This window comes from Pogona vitticeps, chromosome 3 (assembly GCF_051106095.1).
Source record: "Pogona vitticeps strain Pit_001003342236 chromosome 3, PviZW2.1, whole genome shotgun sequence".
Classification (NCBI taxonomy): domain Eukaryota; kingdom Metazoa; phylum Chordata; class Lepidosauria; order Squamata; family Agamidae; genus Pogona; species Pogona vitticeps.
In genome coordinates this window covers 192,480,598-192,492,701 of record NC_135785.1, presented here as the reverse complement: position 1 = coordinate 192,492,701, position 12,104 = coordinate 192,480,598, and the positions used below count along the sequence as shown (strand labels likewise).

The 12,104-nt window shown below is 39.7% G+C and overlaps 1 protein-coding gene across 17 annotated transcripts in view; it reads left to right on the top strand.

Moving 5' to 3' along the window:
• Positions 1-12,104, top strand: part of DMD (dystrophin) — a 1,295,019-nt gene that overhangs the window by 877,936 nt on the left and 404,979 nt on the right. For all 17 annotated transcript variants that reach the window (XM_078390471.1, XM_078390476.1, XM_078390472.1 and 14 more), the window contains one exon: positions 9,801-9,965. In XM_078390471.1, the coding sequence (XP_078246597.1) occupies positions 9,801-9,965 (165 nt within the window). The remainder of the gene's footprint in view (positions 1-9,800; positions 9,966-12,104) is intronic.

Genomic DNA, 12,104 nt, shown 5'->3' with positions numbered 1-12,104 from the left:
CCGTGTTCTCCATTTTTATTCACTGTAGTGTATTTTGTGGGTTGTAAAGATGATTCTGAATTCCCTTTTTTCCCCCTCTTTTGTCATTTGCTCCCTTTTGTAACCAATAATTATGGGACATTAAGAGGCTATTTCAGTGTTTACTGCCAGGCCATATTAAATATCTTTACCTTCTCAACAAAGGAATTGAAGAGAAGTGAAATAACTTCTAGAAAATGTTAGTGACAATAGGAAAAGCATTGGCTCCTCTCTTTAACCAGTCACAGGGAAATAGATGGGTCATTATATCACATACGTCTGAATGGCAATGTTTTGTATGAAGTGGTATTTACCAAATTTCTAAGGTATTACTGTAGTTAAAAGACTTCAAGGAGAAAAAAGATTTGATGTGGAATAGCTGCATTCAAGTCTGTTTTTGGTTTATACTTTAAAGCAGGCGTCCCCAACCCCCGGTTGGGGCCTGTGGCCTTGGCAGGACCAGGCTGCGGAGACAGATCTCCTGCCCCCACGCACGCATGGATGCAGACACTGCCCACTCATGTACAGATGCATGCACGCCCTGCCGACATACACATGGACACATGCACACCCTGTGTCCATACACGCATCAGCATGCTCTGCCCATGCCTGCACAGACGCCCCCATCCCGCATGCTAAACCAGTCCATGGTGCAAAAAAGGGTTGGGGACCACTGCTTTAAAGTACCTATGTTAGATTGTTTTGACAGGGAAAATGATGCGCAGGGTGGGGAGTTTTAACCATTTCATCCCATCACATCAAATTGTCTCTGACGTGGCTTCTGCTAATAATCTTAGTCCAGAAAAATGGATTGTGTGGAGGAATTTTACTGCAACAATAAAATAATATTAATGGGCTCCATTGCTCTGAGACAAGCCCCTAACAAGCCCATTTGCTATTTCCTTTAGAAAGAGTGTCCATTTAACTTGGCACTCTTTCTTGTGGCATTTTCATTTCTGCTAAAAGCTGATGTTGAAGAAGAGCATTTGGAAACCATTGACTCTACATTTCAGTATGCATAGTTCGCCGAGCATGTGCTAAGTTCCTTTTATCCACTAATATTAAGAATAAACAAATTTTCATGGAAAAATTTGTCAATAGCAACTGCCCTGAGAGCGAATTGACGAACTACAGGGAGTTAACTTCTAGCTAACAATCATTCTGGTGTGTGTGCTTTTGAATTTAATAAATTTGCAATATGAGAAACCAAGTTCCTAAGCCAGATTTGTGCTTATAAAATGTCTTTGGTTCAAGCACCCCAAGTTAAGCCTGGTATTTGCTTTTCCTTTTGTGTGGGGTATCATAATGCCTAGTTTGGCATACTTGAGAAATTTCCATATGAGCTTGGGCTGTCAAAGTACAGAAAAATACTTCAACACCTGTGCTTGTTGGCTTGAGCTAACATGCAAACAGAAGTACATTTGGTGCTTTTATTAAATCTAATGGATTCAAAGTCCTGCACCCTGCTCCACAAAGATTCTGGCATTCGAACATTTACCCTAACCCTTCTGTCATCTGTATAGAAAGACTTCCAGTCATAGCCTTTCACCCACAATGCTTTTTTGCAAGTGAAATGGAACTACTGAGGTGCACAGATACTTCCACCTCCAGGCATATACACTGCTGGCAGAGCTTGTATCAGGCAGCTTGCCTTAGGCTTGTTTATTAAGATATTGCTGGTTTTAACTCAGTTTTAAAAGCCAAAACAAAATTAAAACAGTGTAAGCTCATTATGAAGTTCCTTCTAAACTAAATGCAAGCTCTTTCTGCTAATTTATACCTTTTGTTATACGGAATGAAAAGACATGACTGTATTAATTTGGGGACATAATAAGGGAAGACCAGAAAGTTTGCATTTAAAGCATCTTTGTGCCTTCAGAACACACATACCTTTTTCAAATAGAGAACTATATTTGAAACGTTTAGTCTACATTTTTAATTAGAGGAAACATGGGGGACTAGAAGAATTGTGCTTGGGGGAGTACGAATGAGTGTGAGTTGCGTGGTTCAGCTGAAAGCAGTTCTGAGGATATAATTTTCTGTCATTCCAGAAAGTTTTTTAAATGTATAAAGATAAATAATAAGTGGTGAATGACTTGTCTGAATTTTGATTGCATGCCCGGACATGCACACCGTATATCAGAGTATCTTGGGAAGGGGAGCAGAGATGTTTTATGCTTAGAAAGTGTTGTAATCAACATTTTAAAAAAACAAATCTTTATGCTTATTGGGTTTGTTGTTGTTTAGTCGTTAAGTCATGTCCGACTCTTCGTGACCCCATAGACCAGAGCACACCAGGCCCTCCTGTCTTCCACTGCCTCCCGGAGTTGGGTCAAATTCATGTTGGTAACTTTGGTAACACTGTCCAACCATCTCGTCCTCTGTCATCCCCTTCTCCTCTTGCCTTCACACTTTCCCAACATCAGGTTCTTTTCCAGGGAGTCCTCTCTTCTCATGATATTGGAGCCTCAGTTTCAGGATCTGTACTTCCAGTGAGCACTAAGGGTTGATTTCCTTCAGAATGGATAGGTTTATTCTCCTTGCACTCCAGGGGACTCTCACCACAATTCAAAAGCATCAATTCTTCGGCAGTCAGCCTTCTTTATGGTCCAGGTCACATTTCCATACATTGCTACTGGAAAAACCAAAGCTTTGACTATGCGGACCCCTGGGGAGATATGCCACATTCTGCCATATCCAGCTATATGTAGCCATAGGTGGATGTTTAATAGAAGGATGATGCTTAACAACTTAGAAAAAAGAAGCAGGCTAGCCCTTCCCCTCCATCCTAGCTCTCATGTGTAGAAAGTTAAAGCATTTCTACACATGTAGCGTTTTCAGACAATTAAAAAGTCTGATTTCTTTTTCATGTTTTCAGTCATATGACTATTTTTCCCCATTTTAGTTCTTCACACATAAGAGCAGTAGGGCAGGGCTAGCCTGTTCCCTCTATTCATGACTTGGGTATTGGGCACTTGAATATTATTTCTGTTGTTAACATGCCACTTACGTATGTAGCCCAGAAATATGAATTAGGGATTCTTAGAGGTGCCATCTGGGCATAATTGAGTTAGCCTGGTATAGAAATGCATTACAAAATAGCTGAAACACATTCTCCAAGGCAAGGATGTTAGCTAGGAAACTTAGAGGTTGATCTATGAGAAACTAGCAAACAAATGGAGCTCTTTGGTAACAATGTAGGTACCGATGATGGCATTAGCCTTGCCTCCTGTTAGGAACCAAGTGCCCTTTATGTCTTTTGGACTACAACTAAGCACCTGCTTATACCTAATTAGCCCATAGGCTTGCATTCTGTTGCCATGATTTTACTGTTTTTGAACCAAGTATTTTGATTCCCAGTTAAGTAATGTACCTATTCTGATATTTATTATCTTGTCTACAAAGTAGTATATTTTATAATGGCATCAGTCTTAGTTTCATATTTTGTCATATACATGCAGTTAGGTAATCTTTAGTTATTATGGTGTGACAATTTATCTCACTTGTATTTGCTTTAATAAGTATCCCCTGAAACATTTGACACATTTAAGTAAACATAACGCCCTTTGTGTTAAAGGAATTCAGAGATACTTGTGATGAAAGTAGGAATGGTACTCAAATGAATTTCAGGGAAAACCCAAAGGGAAAAATTTTAAAAATTAGAAAAGACCAACCTTAAAGACAAACTGTTATGGTTGTTGTAGGTTTTTCGGGCTGTTTGGGTGTGTTCTGGAGAACATGGCCAAAGAGCCTGAAAAACCTACAACAACTATTGGATCCCATTTGTGAAAGCCTTTAAGAATAAACGAACTGTTATACCTGTATTTTAATGTGAGCTTTCATGGACAAGTCCACTTCTTCAGACACATGGAGTAAAATACAGAGTTCACAAGTAAAACATTTATGCCAGCTTTGAGTCAGTGGTGTATGGTTGCATCTCACATGTGCAATAATTTATGGCCTATGTTTGGTCATATGTTATAAGCAGCTTTTTCAAATGAACAAGTAACTTGGGTTGGCTCTCTCATGAGACTTGCTGAGATGGTTCCTTATGGAGACAGAGTGGCAGAGGTTGTAAATTTACTGCTCCCCTTATTCCAGGCTGCTACTTCATTGGAGAGTAGAATACCACTGTGGACAGCTAGTTATGTTCCTGTGTGTATATGCATATACAAACACATTCATACAGACACTCGAAATAGAGGTATGGGGGAGAGCCTTGCTTCCCACCCATCCCTGTATATTTATAGTATTTTTATGACAAATCAGAGTTTCCATCCTTCTGGTTCTGTACTATCTATTGTCTCTGGCAGCATCTCTCAAAATCTTTAAGCAAAAATGTTTCATTGTTCTGCTACTTGAAATGTTTACATGTTGGGGTTGTTTTCAATAGTGGAGATAGCAATATATTGACCTTGGACTGTCAGGAAAGGTACTGATGATTGCAGCAGCAAAAGGATGCTGAGTGCTGTGGCAGACTGGTAATTATCTGAGCAGCTGTAATATTAACTTCCATAGACAACTATTGTTTTCACTGAATTAATATTGTGGGCTGAAAAAAAATATTTTGATACTGCAGGTCAAGGTATGTTCACCAAAAACAAGTCAATAAGATGGTAAAGATCAGTGAGAATGCCAAAACCATGTCCTAAACACATCCTAACAGCTAGATTGAATAATATAGCACACAAACTAAGTGTATGCTGACACCCACCACTGGGGCAGAGAAGTTCTCTTTCTTGCATGGTGATAGTAGAACACATGGAAGCTAACTTCTGTTATTTGCCAGATATGTAATTGTGTTACCACTAAACAGAGGAGGTGCCATCTGTTCCCTAAGAATTATGTTAGATAGAAGTGGGTTTTTTGGGGGGGTGGGGTTCGGTTAGGCTTCTCCTGAGAAAAACTGTCATAAAAAGTAGTTGTGATCCACCAAAATGCACCATGTGAATCTTGAATGATAAAGCTCAGTCCGGACAAGAGTGATGTCATGATGCTCAGCTAGGTTTGAAGGTACTAACCCTTGAAATTTAGAGAATGCTTCTGGAGCTATTTCAGATCTTGCCATTTTCAATAGTAGCAGCAGGCAGAAACAAAATACTGTAAAGAAAACTTTACAGTTAATTTCTCAGAATATAAATAATGAATTATTTGCCTTACTGAAATAATTCCGCGTACTGTACTAAATTGACCAGGATGCTTTATACTATATGATTAGGATCTGATGAGCAACAAAATGCAAAATATTATAGTCCAACCCAATGTTTTTTCTGTGGTTCATTATTCCAGGCCAGTAGGACACTTTTATATTAAGTTCGTTTCGTTTAGTCGTTCAGTCGTGTCCGACTCTTCGTGACCCCATGGACCAGAGCACGCCAGGCCCTCCTATCTTCCACTGCTTCCAGGAGTTGGGTCAAATTCATCTTGGTAGCTTCAGTGACACTGTCCAACCATCTCATCCTCTGTCGTCCCCTTCTCCTCTTGCCTTCACACTTTCCTAACATCAGCGTCTTTTCCAGGGAGTCTTCTCTTCTCATGAGATGGCCGAAGTATTGGAGCCTCAGCTTCAGGATCTGTCCTGAAGCTGAGGCTCTAACTTATATTAAGTTAGAAAGTCTTTAAAAGGTTAATGAAAAATACAAAGCACTAATGTCTTTTTTGTTTAGTGACTCCTAGGATCAAACTAGATGTAAAAGTATTCCTTATGATCAACCACCAATCAGCCCATGACAAATGACTACAAAACAAGTCAGACTAAATGCAAGATACATGGACGTGGAAAACCACATAATAAAATGGATGTTTTTTCCACTTGAGGAAATGTAAACGTATTGTCTGACTTGATTCTTGGGCATGTCTAAGAGACTTTTTACAGTGAAAGGGTGATTGGTGTTCAGCTAATGTATACCATCAATTTTAAAAGTGCCTGACAATTTTTTCCTTGTTGTACTGTATGCTTTAGATATTCCAAAGAATTAATGTTACTTGCTGTGATGGGAAGGTTTGCAGCTTCCCCATCTGATAAAATGAGATTCGTTTTGAGGAAGAAAGACATTTAATGGCTTTTGGGTCCATGGAAGCAGTAACAGTTGATGGAGAATACTTGCAGCTGTAAAATAAAGCTAAGCCTCATGTCATAGTCTATTATTCAGATTTAATTCCCTGTTTGATTATATGATTTTGGGTGACATTTTGTAAAATAAAGAGGAATCTGAATGCCCACAATAAAATTATAACTATTTAGCTATTCAAGATTTGGAGTCTGAAGATAGCTGCAGTATAATTTGAGACTGCAGTAAAAATGAAAATTCTTCTGAAGAACAGGAACAATTTGTACAGAATTAAGACCTCCAGCTATTGCCAAATATAGAGTTTAAATCTTCTGAATTATTCAGTTCCTAAGATGTCAATTAACTTACCTTAATTAATTCTTGAACTAACATGCTAAAGTTCAGATTTTTGAAATGTTGTAGATTAATATTTGGCATATAACCTTACTTGAAGTAGTTATTTCATGCTAAAATTGGTGTTAATTCTTTTTTAAAAAAACTATATAGAGAAAGGGTGGCAGGGACAGTGTGTTCAGTGAGGACCACGATTAGGTTTTCCAGCAGCTGCGGATCAGGTGTAAGTTGATAAATGCCTGCAAATTAATAAACTAATCTGTAGGGAAAAAAACCTGCTACTGTTTTTCCCCCAAGCTAACATCAGATGCAACCTCTTCCTTGCCTGATTAAGGCTGCAGTCCTATATACAATTATCTGAAGGTAAATACCATTGAACTCTGTGGTGATTATTACTTTTCAATAGACTGGCGTAGGACTAGAATATAATTCATTTTCAAAGTGAAAGATGATCCATCATAAGTCACATGCCTTTCCCCAAGCCCCTTTTTGAGATAAACATTTTTTAAAAATCCCTGTGGTGTTCAGAAAAGCACATCAATGCACATAACTTTCACTTATCCTTTAGTCATCTTCATTGAATAGACTCATTTGTGTGTGGTACAATTTATTACTTTTGGTGGTGTGTGTCTCCTGTTTGCTTCGCATAGGGACAGATAGAGATTCCAATCCTTTCCATTCAAGAAATTATTGTGAGGAAAGGCTGATACATCCTCAGATATACTCCCTCTCTTGTTACTTAACTGTTTAATGTGATAAAGAATTCTGGCTGTTAATTCAGTGACAGATCTTGGACTTCTCACTCATTCTTGTGTCTCCATGTTCTTCATCTGTGGCATAGGACCAGAATCCTTAAATACAGTTATGTGTGTTTAAAAGATTTGTCTTAATGTACAGTGGCCAGAGAATTGGAAAAGATCAGTCTACATCCCAATCCCAAAGAAGGGCAGTGGCAAAGAATGCTCCAAATACCATACAATTGCACTCATTTCACACACTAGCAAGGTTATGCTCAAAATCCTACAAGGTAGTCTTCAGCAGTATGTGGACCGAGAACTCCCAGAAGTACAAGCTGGATTTCGAAGGGGCAGAAGAACTAGAAACCAAATTGCTAACATATGCTGGATTGTGGAGAAAGCCAGAGAGTTCCAGAAAAACATATACTTCTGCTTCATTGACTACGCAAAAGCCTTTGACTGTGTGGACCACAACAAACTATGGCAAGTTCTTAAAGAAATGGGAGTGCCTCGCCACCTTATCCATCTCCTGAGGAATCTATATGTGGGACAGGAAGCAACAGTTAGAACTGGATATGGAACAACGGATTGGTTCAAAATAGGGAAAGGAGTACGACAAGGCTTTACATTGTTTCCCTGCTTATTTAACTTATATTCAGAATACATCATGCGAAAGGCAGGACTGGCTGAATCCCAAACCAGAATTGAGATTGAAATATCAACAACCTTCAATATGCAGATGATACCACTCTGATGGCAGAAACTGAGGAGGAATTAAAGAACCTCTTAATGAGGGTGAAAGAGGAGAGTGCAAAAAATGGTCTGAAGCTCAACATCAAAAAAACTAAGATCATGGTCACTGGTCCCATCACCTCCTGGGAAATAGAAGTGGAAGATATGGAGGCAGTGACCAATTTTACTTTCTTGGGCTCCCTGATCACTGCAGATGGTGACAGCAGCCAGGAAATTAAAAGACGCCTGTTTCTTGGGAAGAAAGTGATGACAAACCTAGACAGCATCTTAAAAAGCAAAGACCTCACCTTGCCGACAAAGGTCCGCATAAATCAAAGCTATGGTTTTTCCAGTAGTGATGTATGGAAGTGAGAGCTGGACCATAAAGAAGGCTGACTGCCGAAGAATTGATGCTTTTGAATTGTGGTGCTGGAGGAGACTCTTGAGAGTCCCCTGGACTGCAAGGAGAACAAACCTATCCATTCTAAAGGAAATCAACCCTGAGTGCTTACTAGAAGGACAGATCCTGAAGCTGAGGCTCCAATATTTTGGCCATCTCATGAGATGAGAAGACTCCCTGGAAAAGACCCTGACGTTGGGAAAGTGTGAAGGCAAGAGGAGAAGGGGACAGCAGAGGATTAGATGGTTGGACAATGTCACTGAAGCTACAAGCATGAATTTGACCAAACTCCAGGAGGCAGTGGAAGATAGGAGGGCCTGGTTGCTCTGGTCCATGGGGTCACGAAGAATCAGACATGACTTAACGACTAAACAACAGCAACAGTGAATAGCCCCCTCTCCACATCATAATTAGTGACAACTACCAAGTTAGATGGCCTTAAAAGAGGATTAGACAAATATCACAAAGGCTAAGGACATTAATGGCTACTTGCTGTGGCAGCTACATATAATCCCCTATCAGAAGCAGTGTGTAGTTTGAGTACCAGCTGCTGATAAAGATGGACAGAGAGGTGGTATTACCGTCAAGTCTTCCTTACAGGCTTTCTATTGGCATCTGGCCAGCCACTGCAGGAGGAATATTACTGGACTAGGAAACTTCCCGCAAGGGCTTGTACTCTTATTCTGATTTTTCATTAGGATCATCTGATGAGGAGTAATCTAACATATATCCTTATAAACATCCTTCTATCACCATGTTATTGCTTTGAGCAGAACTGCAGATAAAGTCCAAGGAATCTTCAGATTGGGGGCCAAAAATCTTCTGATAATCAGCTCGGCCACATGTGGTGGCGTTATTCGTATTTATCAGAAACCCTGGGAGACAAATACGAATATCCCATCTCTGGTGGTGATACTCACATAACTGTCATGCAGTTGCAAACACAGTTCCAAATACATGTACAGTGGTGCCTCGCTTAACGAGTGCTTCTGTTAATGACGAATCCGCATAGCGATGATTTTTTGTGATCGTTTTTGCGATCGCATTACAATGTTTTAAATGGTAAAATATCGCTTTGTGATGATCGGTAAGCTGTTTCGCTTACTGATTTTCGCACAGTGATGTTTTTAGAACAGCTGATCGGTGGTTCCAAAATGGCCACCGGGTAAATAAAATGGCCACCCACTGTGTTTTTGCCCGGATTCCTCGCTTACCAGCCAGCGAAAATGGCAGCTGCATGGAGGATTTTCGCATTAAGGTGAGTTTTTTGCCCATAGGAATGCATTAAACGGGTTTTAATGCATTCCTATGGGCTTTTTATTTCCACATAGCGACGAATCCGTACAGCGACAATTTTTGCTGCACGGATTATCGTCGCTATGCGGGGCACCACTGTACTTAAATTCAGTGGGGCTTATTTCTGGAAAAGTATGCACAAGGCACAACATTGTGATGCGTGTTGCAGTGTTGCACCATTATCTTACAAAATGTATTTCTGATGTTTTAAAGGTCTCCAGAGATTTGCCTGAGAAACAGAAAGAAATTGAGCATATGCTGAATAGTTTGAACCAGTTTGAACAACAGTTAAATCAACTAAAATTGTGGCTTTCTCCCATCAAAGACCAATTAGAAGTTTACAATCAAGTGGGTCAGCCTGGAGCTTTTGACATAAAGGTAAAGTTTTAACTGTGCATGTTTTTATTTAAAATATACCTATAATAAAGATTTGTTTGAATTGTCATATTTTTTCATAGTATCAGATGTGATCTATATACGTGTGATAGGTTTTCTATGAAAGTTTCTGAAATAAAGCAATTAGCCCAAAGCAGACTTTTGAATAAACATGTTGCAGGAATTGAGCTATGCAGATCTGTGCTTAATTAATATCTAAGGGTTTTGTAATTGTATCACTTTGATTACCTTAAAAGAAAGCTGTTTAAGTTCCAAATGTATAGAAAGATCAATGCTGAATGCATTCGTCTTGTCAAACTGGACAGCCAGATACACAGCAGCTGTGACAAAAGGCTGCATTCTAAGCCATACAAAAATTGTCTTCTAAATTAATTTGAACAAACCAAACATACTCTGATTTTTTTTTTACAAGAATAGAATGTTATGGGATCCCATCACCAAGATATTGTTAATATCCTAGTTATTTGGTCAGTTTTTTTTATCAGCTTTAGAACATACTGGAGTTTGCAACAAACATAGCTCATTACATTCTTTATATTAATGTGCACCTGAGTAATTAGACAGTCTTTGTTGAAAGGTGAGTGCAATCTTTTGAAATCCCCAATGGCAAAGCATGTGAAACTCATTAACCAAAATCTTGATTAAAAGAGATTTAATCAAAGGATTAGAGCAATTTTAATATAGAAAAAAGGCAAGCTGGTAATGTATTCTAGCAAGTTCTTTCTCTAATCTGTGGTGAAGAAATTCCCAAATTAATGTTGAGCCACTCAATCAAGAAAGCACTGTTTTAATATTTGTATGCTACAGTGTGATTCTGTGGATCATATTCATATATGAAACATAAATATGCATTTTTATTACAGTCTGGGGTGTACTTTCTTTGTAACCCATTGTTGTTAATTCCATTTTATTTTCTGCACTTCATGGTGTGTGCTCAATTGTTTCTGTGTACCTCTACAAATCTCTCTGAATGTATTATTCTCCCCCCATATCCTCTCTAATGTAATTTGTTTCATTGCCTAGCAGTTCTGCTGCTATGTCCTCTAGTCCTTCTTCAGCCCCATTTGCAGTGTCTTAAAGACTTCCTGCTATCAACTAATGCAACACTACATAACAGCACATGCCTCTCTATCCTCTGCTCCTGTTACTCTCATTTCTCTCTTCTTCTTCTATTTACACATTCCCCTGATCATCATACAATCAAGGATGTTAATAAGTCTACAGGAGTGAGTCACAGGTCCAAGTGTGAGTCTTCAGGATCATGTCCCAAGTCTGAGTGCAAGTTTTGGGGCTTGAGTCCCAAGCCCCAAGTCTGAGTCTTTGGCCCCACCCCTGAAGCTTGGGGCTCAGACTCCGCATATGCCTTCCAACTGATAGACCAGTGCAGAAAAAGAAGACCACAAGACTTACAGGAAGAGGCAGGTAGGAGAACCTGCTCTCGGAGTACGGCAGGCTATAGAATCCCAGTGAAAGGCTCTTGGACTCCCTGAATGTTAGAGCAGTTCCTCCTGGCAGGGAAGTCAGGCCTGGTTGCTTTGTAGATGGCAGCAGTGGCAGGTACGGCAATGACAACTAATAGGGGTGGGCAGCAGGGGCAGGCTCATAGAGACTCCACAGGGCAACTCATGCAAATGTGTCAAGTCATGAGTCCCTCCAGAAACCCCCAAATCGAGTTCAAGTCAAGTTGCAAGTGTGACTTGAGTTGGACTCAAGAGCAAGTCACAACTTGCAAATCCCCGTCATTGCATATACCCCCTTCTTTTTCCATGTGCCCAAAGACTACACTTCCATAGGTATCTGACACACAATCTTCTGGGGGATGGGGAAATGATGACATCTTCACCATATAGGTCTGCATCTAAGGAAAGAAGGATCATTTATGTGATGCAGGTTTTTGTCTTTTCTCATCTCTGTTGTTCAGGAGGTTCATTCCAAAAAATATAATCAGGGGCTATAAAAGGTGGTCATGTATGGGATTCCCCCAAAGGGAACAAATTGATGGAGAAGTATGATTGTTTCATTCTATACTATTAGGCCTATTGTAAGTGGTACAGAATGGTGGAGGAATAAGTAGAGCCTCTATTGGACCTGCTACTGCTCTCTCTCTCTCGCTCTCGCTCT